Source organism: Tachyglossus aculeatus, chromosome 20 (genome assembly GCF_015852505.1).
Source record: "Tachyglossus aculeatus isolate mTacAcu1 chromosome 20, mTacAcu1.pri, whole genome shotgun sequence".
Taxonomy (NCBI): domain Eukaryota; kingdom Metazoa; phylum Chordata; class Mammalia; order Monotremata; family Tachyglossidae; genus Tachyglossus; species Tachyglossus aculeatus.
The window spans coordinates 50833-77042 of record NC_052085.1 but is presented as its reverse complement, the minus strand read 5'-3'; the positions used below and the strand labels follow the sequence as shown (position 1 = coordinate 77042).

The window sequence follows — 26210 nt, the reverse complement described above, 5'->3', positions numbered from 1 at the left end:
TAACAAAATCAATCAATCAATCAATCGTATTTATTGAGCGCTTACTGTGTGCAGAGCACTGTATAAAATAAATAAATAAATAAATAAATAAATAAATAAATAAATAAATAAATAAATAAATAAATAAAATAAATAGAATAGATACGTACAAGTAAAATAAATAAATAAATAAATAAACAAACAGAGTAATAAATATGTACAAACATATATACATGTAAGTTATCGAGCGCAGAAAAGGTACCTCCCCTAATGGGGGACACCGATTTACGCAGACAATGCCAATACAATCGAATGCCTCCAGCTCTTATGTGCTCATCCTTCCCAGCAGTATCTCCAGAGGACATCATCTCCTGCTTCCTCTCAAAGGCCATCCCCTTCACATGTGCATCGGACTCCATTCCTTTGCACCTGTATATATGTATATATGTTTGTGCATATTTATTACTCTATTTATTTATTTTACTTGTACATATCTATTCTATTTATTTTATTTTGTTAATGCGTTTGGTTTTGTTCTCTGTCTCCCCCTTCCAGACTGTGAGCCCACCGTTGGGTAGGGACTGTCTCTATATGCTGCCAACTTGTACTTCCCAAGCGCTTAGTACAGTGCTCTGCACACAGTAAGCGCTCAATAAATACGATTGATTGATTGATACGCCGCTCCCCTGAGGGAGTCCGATCGCAGAAATCCCCAGAGCTCCTGCAGAGGCCGTTACGGCCACTAGGGGGCCCCGCACAACGCGCGCGCCCCCGCCCCGTCGGAAGGCGCTGCGCGAGGCGGGCCTGGCTCCCTAACGTCCGCCTTGGCGGCGCTCGCTGGGAGTTGTAGTTTTTGGCGCGGCGGGTGGCGTCCCGCGGCCGGGGGAGAAGCGAGGGAAGACTACATTTCCCAGAAGCCTTCGGGCTCAGAAGGGGGCCGAGCAGGGACCGGCCGCGGTGGCGGCCGATTTGGAAGCGGAACGCGCCGAGCGGCGTCCGCCACCGCCGTTTGGCCTCCAACTCGGGGGGAGCGTCTCCCGCCGGGGAGGGCCCTGACACCAGGTTGGGGGGTGTGTGTGTGTGTCTATATATACCTGTATAGATGTATATATGTCTCTGCATATTTATTACTCTATTTTTACTTGTACATATCTATTCTATTTATTTTATTTTGTTAGTATGTTTGGTTTTGGTTGATGATGATGATGATGATGTTGGGTAGAGCCCACGTCCTCCCCCGGGCCTGGAATGCCCCCAATCCCTCTGCCCATCCGCCAAGCTGGCTCTCTTCCTCCCTTCAAAGCCCGTCTGAGAGCTCACCTCCTCCAGGAGGCCTTCCCAGACTGAGCCCCTTCCTTCCTCTCCCCCTCGCCCCCCTCTCCATCCCCCCCGTCTTACCTCCTTCCCTTCCCCACAGCATCTGTATATATGTATATATGTCTGTACATATTTGTTACTCTATTTATTTTACCTGTACATATCTATTCTATTTATATTATTTTGTTAGTATGTTTGGTTTTGTTCTCTGTCTCCCCCTTTTAAACTATGAGCCCACTGTTGGGTAGGGACTGTCTCTAGATGTTGCCAACTTGGGCTTCCCAGGCGCTTAGTACAGTGCTCTGCACACATTAAGCGCTCAATAAATACGATTGATTGATTGATTGAGAGCTCGCCTCCTCCAGGAGGCCTTCCCACACTGAGCCCCTTCCCTCCTCTCCCCCTCGTCCCCCTCTCCATCCCCCCATCTTACCTCCTTCCCTTCCCCACACCACCTGTATATATGCCTGTACATATTTATTACACTATTTTTTCATTTTACTTGTCCTTATCTGTTCTATTTACTTTATTTTGTTAATATGTTTGGTTTTGTTCTCTGTCTCCCCCTTCTAGACTGTGAGCTCACTGTCGGGTAGGGACTGTCTCTATATGTTGCCAGCCTGTACTTCCCAAGCGCTCAGTACAGTGCTCTGCACACAGTAAGCGCTCAATAAATACGATTGATTGATTGACTGATCTGTTGATTGATCGAGTGCATATTGTTCGCAGAGGAATGTCCTGAGCTCCTGGGACAGAAGAGTAGGCTTAGACTCATGCCTACTTCTCCCCCTCTTCCGAGTCACTCGCATACTTGGATTTGCACCCTTTATTCGTCCCTCCTTCAGCCCCTTTAGCACTTATGCCCGGATCCGTCATTTATTTATGTTTTGCTCTGCCTCCCCCTCTAGACTGTAAATTCGTTGTGGGGGCAGGGAACGTGTCTACTAACTTTGTTACATTGTAGGTACCCGAGCGCGTAGTGCAGTGCTCTGCACAGTAAATTCAATCGATGGATTGTTTGATGAGCCCTGCCCACAAGGAGCTTACTATCTCTCTGGGGAGACGGCCACTAAAAGAATTTGCAGAAGGAGGAAGGAGGAAAAGGGGGTTATGGTAGACGAGTCAGTGATCACATAGCAAACCATATGAGTTGCTATGTACGGAAGGGCTACGGGGTTTCAACGGAGGTCCAGTGTCTTCCCCATTTTCCATCTGTTTTGTTACTAAGAGAAAATTTGACCAACAGTTGTGATTTAGAACTGTTAACATCTTGAGTGCCAGACAAGAGGACTCACTGTATAAACCCATTTCAGAGTCTTAGCAGGTTTGATGAGGGTACCAGACTAGTTTCTGCTCTGTGGAAAGCTATAAGATGGGGAAAACGTCCGTGTTTAGTTTTGGGGATATTCTTCCGAGATTGTCAATTATTAGACCAAGCTCACTGCGGGCAGGGAATATGTCTGTTTATTATATTGTACTCTCCCAGTAGCATAGTGCAGTGCTCTGCACACATGAAGCGCTCAATAAATGCGATTGAACGAATATCTTTGATCCTGAAACTGGTCAAATTTGGCTACTCTTAAACAGTTCAAAATAGCCATTTCTCCCTGTTATCTTTACAGCCGGGGAAGAATATGCCCTATCCCTAATTTTGAATTATTAATTTAAAAAGAATACCAAATGATTCCCGTTGATAAAAAGTGGGACATTAGAGTGCTTGTGATTAAGTAAAAAGTCGAGGGGGAAAAATACAAAAACCTAGAACCGAGGTAATAGCTAAATTTATGTTGTGGCACGCCGAATCATTCGTCTAAGGAATTCTTCAGTGACTGAGAATAATAATCAATCGACTTGCTGCTTCTCTCACTGTGATACTTGTGTGATTTTTCCCTCAGATTGCTATTTTGATGTAACTTTAAGAATCCTTTAAAGAGCTGTAAAATAATTCATTACTTTAAGTCTTGAAACTTTCAACCTATTTCAACTTTTGTTGCAATATGTTTGATGTTGATAAAGGGTTGCATGTTGCCTTTACTCTCAGATATTGTTGGGATATATACTGTGATCTGTTTATGTATTGAAGGGCTAAAGGATGGGATTTGGAGATCGTGATGCACTCCTTTTTTTCTTTGTTTATGATGGAGTAGGTAGTTAGAAAAAGCTGGGAAAAATTCTCTCTTCTTGTGAGTTAAATCTGTGGTTCATTTGCCATCAACTCTGCTGAAGTTGATCCCTTTGTACTACCTTAGGGACGTACCTGGTGTCTTATGCCTAGAATTCTGCCTGCCAAGTATCCACATCAAAGCAGAAAAGGATTACTCTTTGGATCAATCAATCCGTGGGATTTATTGAGTGCTTACTTTGAATGGGTAAATTAGTTAACCTAATTTCTTGTTGCTGTAGCAATAGTAGTAGTAGTAATGGAATTAAGCACTTACTGAGTGCAAAGCGCCGTATTAAACACTGGGAAAGAGTACAGAGGTGGGAAGTAACTTAGATCCATGGCCCCCCAAGGGGCTCACAATCTAAATATACAGTGGGGAAAAGGGTACTGGCCACTGATACCTACAGAGAAATGAAACAGTAGAATCACCAAAACAGCCTAAGACAAGGGTGGATACCCACAAAGGGCAAAACAAACAAACAAAACAAAACAAAAGCATTAAGTAGGGTACTGTGTCTAGAGGAGCAGAGTTCGGGCCGGTCGTGGCCCACAGTTCCAACGGCAGCCAGAGCCACCCCCACGGCTCCGGCTCCGACTCCAGCTTCTGACCCTTCCGGCGACGTGAAGGGGCCCCATTGAGGCGGTGTAATTCCTAATTTACTTTTCCTATTTCCAGTACTCTAAATGACCCTGTTAAAAGGAGGTAGCAAAAGTCAGTGTTGTGACTAGTGAATTTGTACAATAGTTTGGGGGTTGTATAAACCTCATAATTAGATATGGCCCTTGCGCGGGAAGGTTTTTATTTTACATAGCTTGGCTCAGGTACATGAGTGGGTTTTATGTTAATACGGTAACATTCGGAGTGATTCCAAAGTACCTTCAACACTGGGGACCAGTAAACCCCTTCTGTAAACGTGATCCAACCTTGGCTTCACTACCACTGTCCCCTCCTGGTTCTCCTCCTGGCTCGCTGACCGCTTCAACTCAAATTCATTTCCTGGCTCTTCCCCTGCCTCCCACCCTCCAGGACTGTGGGAGTCCTTCGAGGCTCAGTCCTGGGTCCCCTTCTATTCCCTGCATATGCCCACTCCCTTGGAGAACTCATTCGCTTCCCTGGCTTCAACTGCCATCTCTATGCAGATGATTTCCCCCAACTACCTCTCCACCCCCACTCTCTCTCCTCTGCAGTTTCACGTTTCCTGTGGCCCTCAGGACATCTCTGTTTAGATGTCCTACCACAAGTCAAGCTCAGTGCTTACAACAGTGCTTCCAGCGCTTAGAACAGTGCTTTGCACATAGTAAGCGCTTAATAAATGACGTCATTATTATTAAAACAGAACTAGTCAACTTCCTCTTGACTTTCCCATCACTGTAGACTGCACCGCCATCCTCCCTGTCTCACATGCCTATAAACCTGGCATTATCTCTGTCTCGCCCTTTTAGACTGTGAGCCCACTGTTGGGTAGGGACCCTCTCTATATGTTGCCAACTTGTACTTCCCAAGCGCTTAGTACAGTGCTCTGCACACAGTAAGCGCTCAATAAATACGACTGATGATGATGATGATGATGATTATCGTCGATTCATCTCTTCCATTCAGTGTCACGAAATCCTTTAGGTTCTACATTTGCAACATCTCTAGACTCTGTCCCTTCCTTTCCATCCAGATGGCTGCCTCACTGATGACTGACTGAGCTAAGCTCTTGTCAGATCCCGCCTTGACTTTTGCATCAGTTTTGTTGCTGACCCCACCCCCACCCCCACCCCACCCTGAGTCCTGGCTCTCCCCTTTCCAGTTCCTATTTCACTCTACTGTCCAGATCATTTTTCTACAATAAGATTCAGTCCCCATCTCCCCATTCCTCAGAAATCTCCAATGGTTGCCCACCCGCCTCTGCGTCAAACTGAAACTCCTTACCATCAGCTTTAAGGCACTCAACAGGCTTTCCACCGCACCTTAACTCGCCAATCTCTCACTCAGCCTGCACCCTTCACTTTTTAACGCCAACCTACTCGTTCTACCTCGATTTTGTCTGTCTCACCACCGACCCCTTGCCCGTGTCCTCCCTCTGGCCTGGAACTCGCCCCCTCCCTGCCCCCACCTTCATATCTGACAGACCACCATTCTCCCCACCTTTAAAGCCCTGCTGAATTCACACCTCTTCCAAGAGGCCTTTCCTGACTAGGCTCTCACTTCTCCTATTCGCCCTCTCTTCTGTCCTGCCATGCACTTGGATCAGTTTTCGCCCCACTCACGGAACACTTATGTACATCCTTATCCTCTCCCGTTCCCCTTTCAGTAATGTATGAATGTCTGCCTCCCCCTGTAGACTGTGAGCTCTTTGTGGGCAGAGAATGCGTCGATCAACTGTAGTATACCGTCGACGGAAAAGCTTACTGTACACCCAGTAAGCACACAATATATGCCATTGATTAAAAGGTCCACATTTAATAGTGGTTTGAAGATGCAGAGATCAGACTGTAAGCTCATTGTGGGCGGGGAATATGTCTGTTATATTGTCGTGTTATATTATCCCAAGCGCTTAGTACAGTGCTCTGCACACTGTAGGCACTGAATAGCTACAGTTGATTGATTAACTTGGCCAAAGATTTGCCTCCCATTATAATTTAATCCATGTTTTGTTTTTTTCCCCCTTCCACTCTGCAGGTATTGAAAGTCGGTAGTCATTGTAACAGTGCGGTGCCCTAGTTATTAAAATTTATGCACCCCTTTAATCAGTAGTGTGTACAATACATTAAGAATTTCCAGATGCCCACCTCACCAGATTTAAACTGCTGGCCAAGCTTGGGAGCTCAGTGGCTGACCGATCCTTCTCGTGCTGGCGTCATACTGAACTGTGACCTTCCCGATTTGGAAAGAGATGGAGAAAATCAATCTATAAGAAGTTTGTCTTCTCATTTCCCCGTTAAAACTACACCTTTTTCAGACAGCTGGAGTTTCATGAGTGAAGATTCCCTTTCTGAAGAGCATATCTTGGCACCTAGCAATCCCAACCTAATACAGTTGGTCGCAACTGAAACGTGTGCAGGGTTTCCTTTGCCTAAAACCGGACAAATGGTGGCATGCGAAGAAGTTCCAGATCAAAGGGAAGAGTCCATAAATGATTCTGTATCTGATAGTATGGGGGATGTCAAAGTAGCAGCGTATAAAGATCCACTTTTTCAAAAGCTGGAGCAGGTAAAAAGTTTTGTTCTGAATTTATTTATTGGTCTTATTTCTACTGTGCACATTAATTAAAATACGTAAAATAGAAAACAACTCGGAGGGATTTTAAAGTGAAGTCCCACGGGGGGAAGCCAGGTTGAATAGTATTAGACAAGATCATTTTAAAATAATGGAAAGACCATGGTTTTTGATTCATTCAGTTGTATTTATTGAGCACTTACTGTGTGCATTTGCATCCGCGCTTACTTTGGAAGTAAGATGGATGAATCGAAGGTAGGTGAATTGTTTTCTCTGCCACTTGGGGTGGGTTCACGATCCCTGCCGGCGATAAGCTGCTTTCATATCAAAATGACCCGGCATACATAAGTAGAACATAATCACACCCTGGAGGGCTCCTTTCTTTATGCGTGGGATTTGGGTGGCATGAGCGGAAAGCTAGGAGAAAAACACAACAAGGGAAAATGGCAGTTTAATAAAGCGTAATTATTCTGTGATTTAAAAGCTAAAGGAAATACAACAGAAGAAACAGGAACAGCTGAAGAGGCAACAATTAAAGCAGCTTCAGCGGCTCATGGAAGAGCAAGAGAAGCTACTTACGATGGTATCTGAGCAGAAGGCACTCTCAGGTACCATTTACCATTTGGGGTTTACATTTTTTCAAAGTTCTTTATGGACACTTACTCTCCTTTATCAATTGGTGATTATTACCAATAGGTAATCATGTGTATGGAGTGACTCAGGTCACGCCATTCAATCGTATTTCTTTAATCGTATTTATTGAGCGCTTACTGTGTGCAGAGCACTGTACTAAGCACTTGGGAAGTACAAGTTGGCAACATATAGAGTCGGTCCCTACCCAACAGTGGGATCACAGTCTAGAAGACTCCACACTTAAACCGTGGCCAAGTGACTTTACCTTCTGTGCTTCAGTTTCCTTACCTGGCAAATGGGGATTAAATATCTGTTCTCCCTCCCCATTAATCAGTGTGGGACAGTAAGCGCTTATCAGATACCATTATTATTTATTTTACATCAGCGAAACAGGAGCTGTCATCGGTGGAGCCGAAGCTCTTTGGTAATCTAAGTAAATTCCACGGAGTTCATGTTGATGCTCCAGGGCAGCTACATGCTTAGTGAGTTGTCAAAGACTTTTCACAGTCAAGATTTCCCCCAAGATTGGGGGAAAAACTGGAAGTATTGATCAGAAGAGATTTGTGGTTGAAGAAGTTCTGGATAAAACAGCTTTGGCTGTAAAAATCAGGGGTAATTTCTATCATGTGGCCCGTTCCACAAGATAATTCTGTCAGAGTCCCTCCCCTCACAAGCGAATTGATTCCAGCAAGCTTGATCCCGTGGTCTCAGAGAGTCAAATCTGCTCTTTAAATCCATCAATCAATCAGTCATACCATTGCGAGGGGTTGGAGTGGGGTGGGGGTACACCTGGGCTGGATGCAGGGGTTCCAACTTTTCATTTGTGCATAGTGGTGGAGCATCAAAGGGGGAAGGGAGGGGAAGGAAAGGAGCGGGGACAGGAGAGGAAGGTAAGAGGATAGTTGAGCCTCTCTGTGTCTTCTGTTGTAATCAGTTTTTGCGCAGGTTTTCAGTCCTAATGTCTTCTCTGGGGCGGAGATGCATCAGTTGTTTCGGACGGGCAAGCCAGTCGGCCGTCGTCGTCGTCATCGACACGCTCCCAAGTGTCCAGTGCAGTGCTCGGTCCCTAGTAGTCGCTCCGTGAATTAACTGACCCTCTCCGGGGACTGTAGCCATCCCTTAGCCCATCGTTACCACTAAGGTGCGGTGCCGCTGTGGTCCCTGCCCCCCACAGGAGTTAGCGGGCCAGGGCGGTTGTGCCCCTTCCCTGTCTAGCAGGCTTTCCTGCTCCCGCTCTGGTCGTCACGCTGATTTGACCTGGTACTGCCGCTTGCTGATGGCAGCCCGTGGGACAGAGAAGGAGCATGATAGTCCCAGCTGGTTCACCTCAACTGGGGCTGGCGCCAAGGCCACCTCCAGGAGGGACGATGACAACTTTACTGGATGTCGGGGCTGGAGAGCGCCGCATCCTGCTGGTGGGAACCAAGATGTGGAGTCCTATCGTGGAACCAGCTCAGGCCACCTCTGACTCCGTTCCAGGTCTGAGGGGTGGGTTGGGGTAGTTGCACCTGCCCGTCCTGCCCCAAAAATCCGTGAGGGTGATGCCGAGAGCTTTCCGGTACCAAGCCTTTGGGGGTGACCGCCCCCTTTGTTACCAGGAAGGTGACACCTTGGTCAGATCTTTTAGACTGTGAGCCCACTGTTGGGTAGGGACTGTCTCTCTATGTTGCCAATTTGTACTTCCCAAGCACTTAGTACGATGCTCTGCACATAGTAAGCGCTCAATAAATACGATTGATGATGATGATGTGGAAACCTCCGTTAATGATGTTTTGGGCCTGCCACTATTCACAACCCATGTTTTCTCTTTAATGATGTACAGATGGTTAAACTAGCGTCCTGATTTCATTTATGTACTAAGTTTTAATCATAAACCTAGTTCTAGAATGTAGGGATTCTGTCCTAGTGAAAACTACACATAAAGATAAACTTGTGTTGTAGCAGTCATGGTGTCCAGTGCCAGGCACTCTGGCTGGGTAGGCTCATGTCATCAGAACAGTTTTCCCTAATTCTGCTCTTATGTTCTAGCCAAAATGTAGTGTGGGAGAACTGAATACGTTTAGATACAATAAAAATTCTAGCTTTATTTAGCGCTCAGGCAAATACGAGTTTTATGCTTAGTTCTTGGTTTTGTAAGCCTTAGTAGTTCAACACTATGAAAGTCCCCTTTTCAACTTTACGGAAACTGGCAGATATTTGATGACCATTTCAAACTGAAGTAAATGTTTCACCATTCGCTTTGTAGAGGAATGTAGCGCCCCTTGGGAGAAAACAACAGAGCAGCTACAAGAAGGAAAAGAGACTGATGTCCTAAACTCAAAAAGGGAAGATTCTTCTGGCAGTTACACTGGAAGCAAGTTTGGGGATGGGGCTAATTTTGAAGAAAGGTCAGTGAACATATTTTAAGACACTAATTATTTGACCAGAGTATTTTTTCAGTGCAAGTGAACCGCAGTTCCATTTCCCAGTTGGAGTTCCAGATTAGAGAACCCACCACAAAATCCTCCTGGAAGTCTGTTTCCGATTACCAGACCTTGAGCACGGTTTGTCTGATTTTGCAGCAATCTTGTAATGAAGCGTTGAGGCCAAAACTTTTAGTGCTCAATCTCATCAACTTGAATTAGAGGGCGATTGTGCAAATCTGGCACAGAATCTTGTTTTTCACTTATAAAAATGATGACAAAGGTCAAAATTCACATCTGTTTCGAAAAAGTGGCCAGCCGGGTGGTAAAAATACTCCTGAACAGACAGCCTTGTACATGTTATTATTAAAGGTTGAATTGCATTGTCTGTGACAATAGAATTTTTTTCTCTCTGGCATAGAACATGGCTCTCTTTATACCTATTATAGAACAGTGTGCATTTTAAAGGAAATTAGAATTACATCTTGTGTTGCTAATAGCCAAAGCCATAAAATATAAAATCTTATGTTGTAAACCAAAAAAAATGATTAACCCTCTTAGTAATCCTTCTGGTTGTAAAAATCCATCCTGTTTTCTAACAGTAAAACAGACAGCTCAGTGAATGAATGCTGCAGTTTAGAATATGTACTCTGATCTGCCCCGTCTGAATAACAACTTTACTGAGCTAATACTTTTAATTTTATCTTGACAGTTAATGATAAATCCACTTGCATAGCCATTTTTCTGTCTGCCACTTTGGGAACCCTCTCATTAATATATAATGATCAAGCAGATTTATTTCTTTCACTTCTAAGGCCAATTAAAGCTGCTATTAAAGAGAGGAAGCAGACATTTGAAGAATTCCTAGAGGAGCAAATTCGAATAGAAGAGGAAGAACTGAAGCAAAAACAGCTGCAGGTTAGCATTGAAACTGATGAAAATATTCAAGTACTACAAAAGTCGCTCTTTTGTTGGTGTCCAACTGGCTCAAAATTGAGCTAAGGTGACTTTCACAGTTAATTCCAAAATTAACTCTACTACTCTTTGATTTTTAGGAAGTACAAGGATCTACTGTTGCCAAAACAATGCCTAGAAGGCCGTTTTTGAAACGAGGAGAAGGTTTAGCTAGGTTTACTAATGCTAAATGTAAATTTCGGAGACACGGAGTAAACGAAGCAATGACTCAAAGCACTTTAGAGCACCAACCTATAGGTAGGGTGGAAAAACAGCAGATCCAGAGGAAAACTTCTCTTATAAATAAAGAGCGTATCGCAGAGAACTCTGCGCCCATTAAAAAATGTCTTCAAGCTGCCAGACTTAAAAATGGTTCTGGCCTTCTCACTCAGAAGGCAAGAGTGCTCAAGAGTTTCAGTGGAAAAATTCACTTCAGTTCAGCCACGATGGTTCCCCCTGAGAAGAAACTTAAGGGACAGTTTCGAGACCAGAGCAAAGTAGAAAATAGCAGTCATTTGGAACATAATAAAGAAAACGAATTAGAGTGCTCACAACCTGTTGAAGTTGGCTGCCAAGTGAAAAATCAGGCCCAGGGTTTAGCAAACCCTTCTCCAACGTCCAACTCCCTCTCTTTTCCTAACAGTCCTACGTGCTGTCTTGTAAGGGGCTCGGAACATTTCCAAGAGCTTTCATTCCAGAAGAAGTGGGAAAACTGGGAAAGAGAAAAGGAAAAAGAAAATCTAGAGTTAGATGAATTTCTGTTCTTAGAACAAGCTGCTGATGAAATATCATTCTCTAGTAATTCCTCCTTTGTACTGAAAATCCTGGAACGAGACCAGAACGCCTGCCGCAGAATGTCTTCTACACCTGTGAAATCAGCTCAGCGACAGAAAACAAATGCAGAGGAGAGCTCTCCAAACAACCCGAATAAAAAGTCAGACCATCATCTTCTGCAGGAAGAGAAGAATCCATGGGAAATGCCACATTCATGCTGTGAATCAAGAGCCTCATCCCTTACTCAGAGGAAAGAGGCCAGCAAAGCTAGTAGGAATGCATTTCAAGGTAGTCTGGCTGCTGAGGAGCAAATAGAATGGCAGGTGAGGGACGAAGAGGAAGAGGAGGGGAACGAGGGTAGCAGCCGTGATGTCCGAGCTGACCCCGACGAACTAGACGTCACCGTAAAGACCGCAGGTGCGGGTGCTGATAAGTTCTTCGTAAGTAGAGAAGGCGACCCAGAAAACCGAGGTTGCCAAGAACCTTTTAGACACACCAAAAAAGAAGGTAAAAGCAGGGATATGGATCTGGATTTGTCAGATAAAGATTCCAGCAGCAGTGAGTCCAGCATGGGCGAAAGCATAAGTAAGAAAGTGTTGGCGTCTCCACGAAGGATTTTGTGTCTGAATAGGAGCGAGATGGAGTTCGATGATGACCGAACCTGGACTGACCTCGAAGACGCCGACTGTGATCCGGACGCCCCTGGCCGTGGACTGCCGCAGGCAGACTGTTCCAATAAGAGTGAAATATCTTCCCCAGACAAAGCGATAAGAAGGAAGGTGGCTCCAATAAGGAAGGACGAGGAGTTCTGCAAGCCCAGTACAATAGAGAGGGATACAGATTCTCCTTCCGCCTCCAATCTCATGATGAAGCTCTTCCCTTCCCTGAAGCCGAAAAAGAAGCCAGGTTCTTCCCCGGGGAGTGAGTCGAAGTTGGATATTGAGCAAGAACGACGAGGAGGTAAGTCGTTGAACAGAAGTCTGTAGATTTATCAAAACATTCTGTCTTCCTCGAAAATTCAGAAGCATACTCCATTCCCGTCACTGGGTAGGGACCGTCTCTATATGTTGCCTATTTGTACTTCCCAAGCGCTTGGTACAGGGCTCTGCACACGGTAGGCGCTCAATTAATGCGATTGAATTAATTCATTTCGTGGATCTCCCAAATCCCCTGGCATATTTAAAACTTGCCTTTGTTATTGCTGATTCTGTTTAATGCCATCAAGAAGCTCCAACCATTTTAACCAGTTTGAAGTAATGTATTGAGGATTCTTTAGAAATTTAATGTGGAATTAGATGTGGGTTCATAGTGTCATGAGTTCATTCTAGGCATTCATATGTGGTTCACTTGTGTTTCATTTTTAGGGCCTGGCTATGTGTCCAACAGACGATTTAGTATGGGCACATTTTGATTTGTAAAATTTTGGGTATGCCATGTCGTTCCTCATCTTGCGCTTGTCTTCCGTAAGACATATTTTCCTGCGAAAAGTTATGCCAATTTGGAGATTTTTATGTAACTGACAAAAGAGTAGCACAGTTGACAAAATTGCATAACCCACCATTGGCATGTGGTGTGATCAACAGTCACTATTTCAGGGGGAGGCGAAGAAATGCTTAATCAAATCGCTGTTGTTTCATTAGACAGGAGATTGTTGCTCCATTTATTTATGTCATTTTGTTACACAGAATGTATATGATCTGATGTTATCTTGCAGGTGACGGTGTCCAATCTCAGGTTTTGAGAGAGAAAGTTTTTGAGTTGGAAACGGAAATTGAAAGATTCAAAGCTGAAAATGCTTGTCTAGCCAGACTTCGCCATGAAAGAGAAAGCGGCTTGGAAAAGCTCAGGTAAACTCTTCACCAGTCATTTGCCCTCACCCCAGTGCCTAGAATAGTGCTTGGCACATAATAGGCTCTTATCAAATAGACAATTATCATTACTTTCGTTAATAGAGAAACACTTTCATTTTAGTATCATTGAAACAACCCTCTTAATCCCTCGGATTATTAGAGAGGACAGAAGCCAAACCATCCACTCTCCTTTCCATACCGTTGACCCTTGAGGCCTACAGATAGATCTATCTAGGTAGATGTAAGCATATTTTAAGCCTAGGGATCCCACAGCTACCCGATGTAAAAGTTTCCAGTGAAATATAGGTGATTGTTCAACAAAGTATTTTTGTCTTCAGAATTTAGTGCAGATTCTTCCCATTTTTCTGGTCATTTCATGCCGTCACCCTTACTTAGCATTTACGTGTATGTCAGGTTACCTGGTTTTGCTTTTGTTTTCATCAGTTGCACGTATGTGTTTACTCTTATTCCTACTGTATGCATCTGCCAGTCTCACCCTTTAGATTCTAAGTGCCTGCAGGCTGGGACCTGTTCTACTTTTATTGGGTGTTCCAAACTGTCTGTACATTGAGTGCTCTGTACACAGTTGTTGCTTTGGAAACACTGATGGTGGTGTATCTCAAGTAAGATGATGGATGAGTGATCAGACAAACGGGGTGGGAATGGGTCACACAAGTGCAGTCCATGCGTTCCTACCCTCCTACTGGCTTGGAACTCCTTCTGCCTTCTCATCCACCAGGCCGCTACTCTCCCCATCTTCCAAGTGCTACTTGAAGCACGTCTCCTACAGCAGGACTTCCCAGACTATTCCCTCATTTCTCCTCCCTTCTGTACCACATATGCCGTCAGCACTTTGATACTTGGGCCACAGCACTTAGGTTTATATCCTCATATTCTGACGTTTTGCCTACCTGTAATTATTGTTATTATTATTTTAATATCTGCCTCCGCCACTCGATTGTCAGCTCCTTGGGGGGCAGAGATCACGTCTACCAACTCTATTGCAGTGTACTCCCCCAAGTGCTTAGTGCAGTGTTTTATACACAGTAAGCTCTCGAGAGCCAATTGAATAGATACCATTGATTGAAAAAAATGAATATTTCCTGCCCTCTGCCTGTCTGCCCAGTTGTCTTGAATCGGCATTGGTCTGCCAACCATGGTAGGGGCTTGGGAAGGTCTCTGTTGGTCAAGCTGGGTGAGAGTCATGCCCGTCCCTCAGGTGGCTGGAGCTGTAGATTTCCTGGCTAAGCAAACTGGAGGCGAGGTAGAGCTCAAGTAAGCGTGTGGCCTGCTGCCCCCGAGTCATATCTATCGTAGCTGGCGACAGGACCCAGCTGGCCCAGCACTGCATTGTTGTCTGTTCCTCCAGCCTGCCTACCAGCTCCAGGCTAGCCCGGCTCTCCCCGGCCTGGTGGAAAGCAACCCTCTGTGGTTGTCCCACGGTCGAGGGGATGCTTTGCCATGGATCAGTTGGACAAATCACTATTGTTGCAAGATTTTCCTGAAGGTTTTTTTTTTAAGCCTCTTTGCAAGTAGTAGAGTATTTATTAAGTGCTTACTGTTGCTCCCCAAATTCCCGTTCCACACTCTATGGCACCAATTTAGGATTCATTGTGACCCCAGTGAGTTCTGAAATTTTTAACCCGTTGGTTCCACTGTTGGGAATGTAAGCTTCCTAAGTGTCAGAATCTTAGGAATCCTGACAGTGTTGATCAGAAATCCCACCTAAGAATAACAGTTTTATCACTGTATTCATTCATTCATTCATTCATTCAGTTGTATTTATTGAGCACTTACTGCGTGCAGAGCACTGTACTAAGTGCTTGGGAGAGTACAGTACAACAATAAACAGACACGTTCCCTGCCCACAACGAGCTTACAGCCTAAAAGGCGGGGAGACAGACATTAATATAAATAAATTACAGGCCTCCCCTTGATGATAGGTGGTATTTATGTTTGGTCGTTTAGAAAAGAAATTGCAGACTTTGAGAAACAGAAGGCAAAAGAATTGGTTCGATTTGAAGACTTTAAAAAGGAAGAAATGAGAAAACTACAAAGAGAACGAAAAGTCTTTGAAAAGTATGCCACAGCCGCAAGAGCCATTCCCGATAAAAAGGAACGTGAAGAAATTCAGGTATGGAAGTTATCTTTGGTGCGGTCGTGTAGCAGCGGGTGAAGGTTGACCATAGCAGCTGCCAACTGTCAGTATGGCGGTTGGGCTTCATTCATCCCTGGCTATCTTGTTTAGTTCTCTATATTCTTTGAAAGCCAAGCTGAAAAGTCCCTCACAAAACTGTAAATGGCACCAACCTCTTGGTTAGTTTCCCCTGACTGTAATTTTGAGAATCACGTTTAACTCCTTGCTTCCCACATCCAGGTGTTACCTTGTGATGCTGATTCTTCTCTAATAGTTCATACCCTTCTGCCAGCAATTCCAGCCCTGGGTCAGGCCCTGCCTGCCTGTCTTCTTTTTTTCCACACCACATTGTATCATTTGGGTCCCATGAGTTGATTTCTCAGAAAGCCTCACAACGGTGACCGGTTACCGCTTTCTTAAATTTAAATTTCTGGCTGTGGGCTGGGAGGTCGACCTCGCGTTGGAGCCACTCCGTCTTCTTGACCGCACTTTGCTCCCAACCACATCGGTGTTCTCCGCTCCACCCAAGGAATCCCGCTCGCCTCTTTGAATAAATAATAATTATAGTACTTGTTAAGTGCTTACTATGTGCCAAGCACTGTTCTAAGTACTGGGGTTGCTACAAGTTAATCAGGTTGGACACAGTCCCTGTCCCATATTGGGCTCACACTCTTAATCCCCATTTTCTTTTATAGATGAGGTAACTGAGGTACAGAGAAGTACAGAGACTTGCCCAAGGTCACACAGATGACTAGTGATGGACCTGGAATTAGAACCCATGCTCTTCCAAGTCTCAGGCCCGTGCTCTATCGACTACACCCTGCCGCTTCTTTGAAAGGGGAGGGAAAAAGTTTGAGTGGATAGAGGCAGTTTGAAAGTGGACAGCCAGAACATTGAGTTACTTGGGAGGACCAGAGACCCAAGAGGGGAACAGGCGTTTGCTTTTGTTCATTTTGAATTTAAGGTGCTGCCAAATATCCAGATGGGAGACATCTTAAAACAGGAAATGTGTGAGCTTTCAGAGCAGGTAGGAGATTGGGGCTGGAGCTCCGGATTTGGGAGTCGAATCTAAGGGAGCTGAGCTCAAGAAAGTGATTTCACTGTGAGACGAGAAGCACCCAGATCTCATCACGGAATTAAAGGATGGGGAGGAAGGTACACCGAGTCTATGGTAGCCAATTTCTCTCTGTGTCCAAGCAAAATCTCTTGATCCCTGGTGTTCAAGCCCTCAGTCGGCTTATGTATCCCACTTCACTCCAGTTGGTAATCTAAATACCTTGCGAGATGATCAGTCAATCAGTCAGTCGTATTTATTGCGCGCTTACTGTGTGCAGATCATTATACTAAGTGACTGGGAGAGTCCAGTATAATAGAGACGGTTGACATGTTCTCTGCCCACAACGAGCTCACAGTCTAGAGAACGAGCTCACAGCCTAGAGGAAGAGCTTAAAATCAGTTCACTGTGCTTCTGTCTCATCTTTCCCGCTACTGACTTCTTGCTCACAAGCTCCTCCTTTGCCGGAATTTCCTCCCCCTTAATATTCAAGAAATACAGCTCTTCCTTTCTGTTTGGTGATGATCAGGTGTAGGGTTGAATGTTTCCGTCATTGGCGCTAGGCACAGTCCCTTCTGTGTTGAAAGCCTAATGGAAGCGCTCCTTGCTAACATTAATTCATTCATTCATTGTCATTTATTGAACGCTTACTGTGTGCAGAGCACTGTACTAAGCGCTTGGGAAGTACAAGTAGGAAACATATAGAGACGGTCCCTACCCAACAACGGGCTCACAGTCTAGAAGGGGGAGACAGACAACCAAACAAAACACATGGCTCAGTGGGAAAGAGCACGGGCTTTGGAGTCAGAGGTCATGGGTTCAAATCCCGGCTCCGCCAATTAGCTGTGTGACTTTGGGCAAGTCACTTAACTTCTCTGGGCCTCGGTTCCCTCATCTGTAAAATGGGGATGAAGACTGTGAGCCCCCCCCATGGGACAACCTGATCATCTTGTAACCTCTCCAGCGCTTAGAACAGTGCTTTGCACATAGTAAGTGCTTAATAAATGCCATTATTATTATTATTATTATATAGGGAGCCTTGGTTCACAGTGGCCGGTCAAGGTTAATCGCTCACTCCCAGTCACTTCAAGTGCTCGCTGTGCACTACACCAGGTGTTTGCGAGGGTATATGGAAATTGTTTCAAATGCTTTACCATGACCAGTGGGGCACCAGCCTTGTTTTAGCGTCACGCCAATAATGAATTCAGGCAACAGACTGAAATCCGTTTTCATGCATCTAGATAGTAGTAGTGGAATTTATTAAGCACCTACTACTGGTGCTTCATTCTTTGGCACTCACCTTAAAACTGTTCACTTCTCTGTAAGTCATCAGGCTGTTAGGTTCTTGGACTTTGATTACAGAAGTCAAATGATCAACTCTACCTTGTTTCAAGATCCCAGTGGGGAATTCAATACAATTTAGCGGGACCTAGAAACTAGATTTGGTTCTCTGGGGCTACCTAATCAACTAGATAACTACCGACTAACTCGGCTCCCTAAGGTGGATGGGCAGCGTGTCCTCCTGGCCCCGGAGCAGCGAGTCACGTCGTCCTGTGGTTGGCGAGCCCTGCCGGATGACCTCGTGCTGGTCCCTCAGCATTGTCCCGTGGTAGCACGCTTGGCAAGCAGAAGGCTGGCTTTCCTTCCTGGAGGATGGCAAAGTGTTGGTGATTGACTGATGCAAGTCACATGAACTCAGGAAATAAAGCTGTAGCCACCAGGCAATTGGTCAGTCAGTCCCTCAGAGACCGATTTCCCACTGGCACCACCAAGACCTGAATGGCCTCCCTTTCTCTGGCCCAAGCCAATCCTCCGCCAGACTGTGGCCCCAGCTCCCAGGGCCCAGAATGTTGGCATGGAGTCAAAACATAGCATGTAATCATCCTGCCTGCATACTATTGCTGAAGACCATGGATTGCCTGGTGGGATCCACTCGTTCGCAGACTGGAAGGTGGTAAATTGGTCTCTGAGTGACCGACCAATTGCCATGTGTCTTACAACCTGATTTCCTCAGCTCAGTGACTTGCATCAGTCAGTCAATAACTCTTGTTCATAATAATAATAATAATAATAATAATGATGGTATTTGTTATGCGCTTACTATGTGCAAAGCACTGTTCTAAGCGCTGAGTACTGTTCTAAGCGCGTTCATTCATTTAATGGTATCAAGCACTTACTGTTTGCGGAGCACTGTACTAACTGGGGGAGTACAGTATCACAATAAACACGCATGCGCACACACCCATACGCACACTTAGAGCATACATCCATTTATGTGTATAAATACAGTCATAATGAGTACCTACTGTGTGCAGAGGCCTGTATTAAGTGCCTAGAGGCAAAACAATAGAGTAGACATGATCCTTCCCCTCAAGAAGTTTGCAGTCTGTTAATTACTTGGACTCACAAACTGACTTGCGAGTTTCTACTGAAGAGGGCACCTGTAGGCTTAGAAGCTTTTACTTGAAATCTTCCTATTTTGAAGGCAAATGCATCAGTTTTGTATGTCAGAAGGTACTTGAGGGGCTTGCCACTGATCGTGGTGGCTTTCACTGAGCCTTAGCGATCAAACTAAGAAATCAAATCCCTTTTCCTCTCTACTACCCAAAGCAGATTTTAATTTTTTAGAAACATTTTCTAACAGACTACTGCTGATTATGGAAGGTAGCTGTGTCAAAACAGCCTAAACTCCCGAGAGAGAAATGTCTAATCTCTGGGTTTCGTAGACTGTAACCGATGTTTATTTTCAAGGCTTTAAAACAGCAAATTATGGAATTGCAAGAGGATCTGAAACGAAAAGAAGCAAAGTGGTCCAGTACACATGGCCGTCTGAGAAACCAAATAGAAACATTAGCGAGGGAGAATTCAGACCTCCGGGAAGAAATCAAAGTCATCGAACGATTCCGGGTCGAAGCCTGGAAGAAAGCGGAAGCTGTTGAAAGCCACCAGAAGACTGAGCTGTCAACAGGTCCTGCAAAGAAAGGGGAATGGGGGGTACGTTTTGACTCTGATCTCTTGGTTGTCTGCCTTCACTCCCTGTTTGTTCCCTTGCCTCCCTTTTGCCCCAACTCCCAGTTGGAGCCCTGCCTAGGTCAAAATCCCAGGGCCAGGCCCAAGTTGACCCCCGAAGTCTAGCCCCCACCCAGCCTCACTCCTGGATGTGGGGAGCGAGAGCACAGCATTGTGCTCGGGTGCTGCTGGGAAAATGGAATATTTGAATGATACAAATCTTAAATTTAGAAGAACACCAAGTCCCACACTTGCAGAGGGAGAATGATGAAGTGCTATACTATCGTGATTCCCCAGTTCTCTGAATGCTGAGGAAAACCTGTTATCTTTTGCGGCCACTCAGAGAGTAAAATGCTTTCTTCACCCTCCCCTCCTAATCCTTGCGTGTTTTCTTCAAGTTGGTCAAAATCCTCCAAGTGAGCTGTGAAATAATGAACTAGGCGGCCGTTCGTAGCCACTCCAGCTAGGCATGCATTCATTTCATGAATAATATGACCCATCTACTAGATTTTTGTTTTAAAGCTAAAACAAGTATGTGTAATGTGACCACAGAATTCATCAATAGGATCGCAGAAATGTCAAAGCCCATCTTCAGTAACACAATACAAGAAGCCTGGAGAAGGGTACCCGACGGTAAAAGGTAAGAAATCGGGTCTTGAGTCAAATCTTGATTGATATTTATAGAGTCCTTGATAGTTCCGAGAAGTTTTAAAATTTGTGACTATTTTTACCTCTATCTCCCTCGTTAGTGTGTAAACTTCTTGTCTCAGGGAGCCTGCCTACCGTGTCAGCCAGTCGGTCGCTCGTGATGTATTGAGCACCCTACTAAGCTCTTGGGAGAGCACAGTAATAACGGACACATTTTCTGTCCACTGTGAGCTTACAGTGCCGCTTCTATAGTGAGGAGAGTGCATTTCCTTCAGTAAAGACCATTACCGCTGCTGTAATTGAGTAGTTAATGTCTAGTTGGAAGATTATTATTCCTATTTAAGAGGAAAGTAAATTTTACATTTAGAAGGCAAGCCAAGACCTTTTGGTCGCCACAGCAAGTCTGGAGAAGAGTGGGAACTAGAAATTGAATACCTTGATCTTCAGTCCAAGATTGTCTTTACAAGGGCAATCCTACTGGCACCTAAAGCTCTGTGTGTCCAAAACTGAACTCCTCATCTTCCCTCCCAAATTCATTCAATGGCATTTATTTACTGAGCTCGTATTGTGTGCAAAGCACTGTACTAGACGCTTGGGAGAGTACAACACAACTGACACATTCCTGCCCACAACGAGCTCACAGTCCAGAGGGGGAGACAGACATTAAATAAATAAATAAATAGATTGATGAGTAAATAAACTACAGATGTATACATACTGTGTCCAAAACTGAACTCATCCTCCCTCCCGAATCTTCTCCCTCCTAACTCTACCATCTCTGTTGACTCCGCCATCACCCTTCCCCTCACCTAAACTTGCATACTTGGCATTATTATCGATTTTTTTTCTCTCAGGGCCCATATTTATTCCGTCACCAAATCCCATTTGTTCTTTCTTCACAACATCTTCAGGGTGTGCCCCTTCCTCTCCTACCCAGCGTGCCGCAGTCCTAGTCCAAACATTAGTTATTGCGAAGCCTTTCTGAAATCCCGTCCCCTTCAGGAGGCCTTCCCAAATTGAACTTTCACCTCTCCACTTTATTTCCCATTCTCCTGCCACTCCTGGTCACCTAAACACTTGGGTACACCTCCACCCCTGCTAACCATGTGAACATATCTTTAAACTCTGTTGCCTCCCCCTTCCCTGTAGTTTATTTTATGGAAAGACGCCCCCTTTTAACTACAAAAACAGGGCAGAGTGAGTAAACTCTACCAGTGTAGCAGGCTGCCGGTATTGGAGTTAAGCACATCCGAAGAAGGAAAGACGGCTGTGTTGTAGAATGTCTTTGGTTCCATTTCATCTTCTTTACGAAGTACGACCAAGTACAGGACCAAAAATTGATTCGTAGACGCCGTGCCATTTTAAATCATTCTAACAGCACCGGAGGATGTGGGTAATCACTTTGGAGTACTACAAGGTATCCACCCGAGAATAGGTGCCTGGTGCGGTAACTTGTAAGTAAATAGGTCCCTTTTGGAATAAACACCAGTATTTCACTGGTGAGCGTTTACCAGGTAAATGTTTTCTAATATAAATTTGCTCTTTGACAGAAAAACTTTCCAGAAGATGCAGGTCAATGCCTACCGATGACCAAAGTAATTCAGATGATAGGAGACCGGCGAGTGTGGCAGAATCCTCTAAGATTTTAATGGAAGTAAGTTTGCAGATTTTATTCTGATAGGTTGAATGGCCAGACATTATAATTAATGTTTCAGCTAACTGCCTCGATGGTTATAAATAGGGTGTGAGTGAATGTTAACCCCACAGTCACTCAAGGTACCTGTTTATTTTTAATCCATTCCCAGCACTTATCTACCATTGTATAAGTCAGTTCTTTATTCCGATACATTACCTGGATGTTTCCTCTACTCCCTATTTTATCCTTATTTTTCCTCCTGCTTCTACTGCCCTTAATTGTTTTTGCCAGACTTTCTCTGTTGGGTTCTGCGTTCCTTAAAATTAGTGAAAATGTTTTCTTTTGCAGAATCCTTCCCCCAGCAGAATATTTGAATCGACAAATTGCCTACCTCTGGGATCTAAAGAAGAAGAAATTCAGGAAGAAATTAGTCACCCTGATGGAAAGGTAAGATGATAAGGGCTCAATTTTATTCTCTCTTGCAGTCATACCCAGAGGAGACTTTTTTGGCAGGAATTTTCAAAAATCAAAATGGACATTTTTTTCTTAGAATCAATGCAGGGCTATTCAGAGTTTTAGTTCTCTCCCTTTTAAGTGGCAGTATAATCACCTGTAGCCTGAAAGTCATTTCAGTGGTATCTCTTGAGCGCGTCCCATTTGCAGAGCTGTGAGTTGGGTGCTTGGGAGAAGAGTTTGACAGAGGTCAGAGCAGTAAACTAGGCCCCCATCGCTCATCCCCTTCCTGTTCCCCATCCTCAAGTGACCCCCATGACATGTGGCGAGTTAAATTTATTGGCTGGGTTGCCTTCACACCCTCGTCCCGTAGGGAACACCCGATCCCAGGAAACCAGACACCAAACCCGTCCTCCCGTCGGGCTCACGTCTTATGTTCTGCCGTTCATGTGAGCGTCACCCAGAGTGGGAGTGGTGTTGGTCACTTCTGTCTCCGCCTGTCCCGGCCACTTGCGCCGATTCAGTCTGTACTCGCGTGTTTTGTTGGCGTGACCGTTCAACCGAGTCTCTCGCCATGTAAAAATCTCATCATCTCTGCCCCTGCCCAGGACTGGTTGCTGTGGCAATGCAAGGGGACTGCTTAGCTCCCAGGTGGCCAAGCTGCACCTCCATTCCCCCCGGGGGTGGGGATCTGTAGTGTTTGGTTGGGGGAGACTGAGGCAGGTTGGGGGGAGGCAGGGGGCACTAGTCAGTTTCCATCTGGTGCCAGCAAGTCTGTTTCAGTATTGCCTCGCTGTAGTTTCTGCTCCTTACAGAATTCTCGGGGAGCTGGTTCCCCTAGAAACGGGGTCCTCCGTCTCAATATTAACCCTTTCCTTTCCCAACAAGAGACACCATCCCTGCTGTCAAAGAAATTACAATCTAACGGGGGAGACAGACAGAGAACAATCCATGATAGGGAAATAAGGGAAATGGAGAGCTGGATCAGTGAATAAATGGTGAAATAGTAGAGTGCATAAATCGACGTGTACATAGTTGTTATGGCCGTGGAAAGGAGGAGGCATAAGGAGTCGGGGCCCCTGGGCAGAGCAGCAGTTGAAGAGGCCTGTTTTGTAAGGGGGAGTTAACTGGTGAAGAATTTGAAACAAGTGGTTTGAAGTTTCTGCTTGATGTGCAAGGACATGCGGGGTAAGTGTCAGGTGAGTTGGATCTCTAGGGGCAATGGAGCAGCTCGTCATGCCCACCAGCCAGATCCAACCAGGGGCTCTGTGCCAGCCCCTCCTCCCAGACCCCATATCAGGCAGAGGCCTTTCAGATGTAAGGAAAATCTGTTTGCCGGCCCTGTATTTATGCACATAGTAATAATAATCAGCATCAATCTGTGGTATTTCTTGAGTCCTTTCTGGGTGCAGAGCATTGTACAAAACGTTGCGGAAGATTCAAGGTTATCAGGTCAGGCGGTCTCTGTCCCCCATGGAGATCACAGTCCATGTAGGAGGAGAGCAGTTATTTTATCTCCATTTTACAGAAGAGGAAACTGGCACAGGGAAGTGAAGCGACTTGACCGTGGTCACACAGCAGGCAAAGCATCAGAGCCGGGATGAGAATCCGAATGATCTGATTCCCAGGCTCCTGCAGTTTCCGCTAAGCTAAGCCGTTTCTGTCACAGGCACTGACCCCCTTCTCCGGTAAAAAAGAGAAACTAGCAAACTTGGAGAGCAACAACTAGGGCAGGGAGGAGCAACGTTTGGGACCGTGCGCAGGGAAACCAGGCCACATAGAGGGCCAGAAGGCGCCAGCCAGGACAGCGGTGATCTGCTCTGTGTGCTGTGATTTGGGAGTCTCTGATTGTCACATTTCATCTGTTTTTGTCGTCTAGGTAGAAAAAGTCTTGAGAAATGGTTGCCATGTTATCTTGTTTCCTAATGGAACCCTTAAAGAAGTGAGTTCTGATGGAAAGACCATTACCATCACGTTCTTCAACGGTGACGTGAAACAGATCCTGCCTGACCAGAGGGTGGTAGGTTCCTGCCCGTGCATCGTTTCCAGTGGTTTTCATTCCTCTCGTGAACAGAAAGCCCTCACTGCTGCCGACTCATTTCACTTCACAGGTTTATTACTATGCCGTGGCCCAGACGACTCACACTACTTATCCAGAGGGACTGGAGGTCTTGCATTTCTCAAATGGACAAATAGGTGAAAATTGGAAAAAAAAAATCTCTATCCTTTGTAAACTAATCACTTCACAGATTTAATGTTTTTCACACACAAAAAAATATTCTCTCAAACAGAAAAACATTACCCTGATGGAAGAAAAGAAATTACTTTTCCTGATCAGACCATTAAAAATTTATTTGTGGATGGACGAGAGGAAAGCATTTTTCCAGATGGTACTGTTGTTCGAGTTCAAAGGTAAGACGGTTGGTTATAAAATTTAGTAATTTTTTCATTCTCTCCTAGCTGTTGTCATTGAACAACGTATCATCCCTGGTAAATTTAGCTGGAGAGGATGGAACGTTTATAATTTTTTTTTCCTTCATGATTTAGGAAGTGATCAGTCTGTCTTATTTTTCCACTTCTTCTTTTAATGTTTCTTTAATGTACATGCATCTTTGTCATTAGAAGGGGGTGCCCCCTTTACATTCAAGATAAATGAACACAGCAGAAAAATCCATGATTCAAGTACCAACGCTCAAGGTAGTTTTCTGAGGTTCGAGTCATTTTAGTTTGTGGCCTTATCCCTAATGTCACTCACTTTCTATTCAGAATATGTGGATTTGATTCTTTCCTTTGCTGAAACCATCTTTTGATTTTTACAGAGATGGCAATAAAATCATTGAATTTAATAATGGCCAAACAGAACTCCACACAGACAAGTTCAAGAGGCGTGAATATCCAGATGGTACCGTCAAGACTGTGTATTCTAACGGTCACCAAGAAACAAAATATATTTCTGGGCGTGTGAGAATTAAGGACAAGGATGGAAATGTACTCATGGATACCAAGTTGTAGCTTGGATCACGAAGCTACTCGGATCATGAAGCGGTGCTGAATTTCCCTTTTTAAATAACCTTCCTGTCTCTCTTGAGAACAGAAAAACTGTTTCTCTAAGCTACTTAGTATGTGGCGCTTACTGTTGTATATTATGTAAATACAGCAGATGTGTGGGTGTTTTCAGATTTGTAAAATAAATTTGTTTTAAAACCTTACCACCCAATTTATAGTTTTGTGGTGGCGTCTGTGAACATTTCGGGAGTACATTGATATTGCCTATGATATTCCAGTGTCCAAACTAATCTTTAAGATATTTTTCCACTTAATACAAAGATGTAGCTAGCACCCGAAACGTGAGACATGAGGTGGGGGGGGAGATCATGAGAGCGTTTTAACTGCTGGTCTGTTAAGCCCACGGAAAACAACAGTGAAAATAAAATGGGAGCAAGGAAGCGGGCACAGAGGAAAGATGGCTAACCTGGGAAGGGAAATCTTACCTGCACTTACTAGGTGACTTCAGGGCACAGACCACTGCTGCCGTTGCCACCGCCCACGGGTAATTTGTACCGAACACGAGAATCAATCAATCAATCGTATTTATTGAGCGCTTACTGTGTGCAGAGCACTGTACTAAGCGCTTGGAATCGAATGCCTGGGGCCCGGAACGGAGAAGGGCCCGTGCCCCAGGTACGTGACCCTTGAGCTCTCCACCAAGAGGCCTTCCCCAACTCATCCCTCATCTCCCCTACTCCCACTCTCTTTTGCGCCTCATGCACGCTTGGCTCCGTCCCTTCTAAGCACTCCTATCAATCCCACTCTTGGCCCCACACCGCTTACGTACATAGCCACAAACTATTTTAATGTCTGTCTCCCCCATTAGACTGTAAGCTCCCAGTGGGTAGGGGATTGTGGGTATCACCTCTGTGGTATCATACTCTCCCATGCACTTAGTACAGTGCTTTGCACACAGTAAATGCTTAATAAATGCCATCGACTGTTGG

The 26210-nt window shown here is 44.9% G+C and overlaps 1 protein-coding gene across 1 annotated transcript; it reads left to right on the top strand.

Moving 5' to 3' along the window:
- The first annotated feature begins 955 nt into the window (after window positions 1–955).
- LOC119941636 (centromere protein J-like) lies at window positions 956–25427 on the top strand. The gene is made up of 16 exons (XM_038762179.1): window positions 956–1041; window positions 6129–6659; window positions 7150–7273; window positions 9544–9685; window positions 10516–10618; window positions 10756–12388; window positions 13143–13275; window positions 15247–15412; window positions 19221–19463; window positions 20031–20118; window positions 21677–21780; window positions 22111–22209; window positions 24095–24235; window positions 24327–24411; window positions 24507–24627; window positions 25035–25427. Exons 2-16 carry the CDS (start codon window positions 6231–6233, stop codon window positions 25225–25227), a joined length of 3804 nt encoding a protein of 1267 aa, XP_038618107.1. The 5' UTR covers window positions 956–1041; window positions 6129–6230; the 3' UTR covers window positions 25228–25427.
- Window positions 25428–26210: the final 783 nt, after the last annotated feature.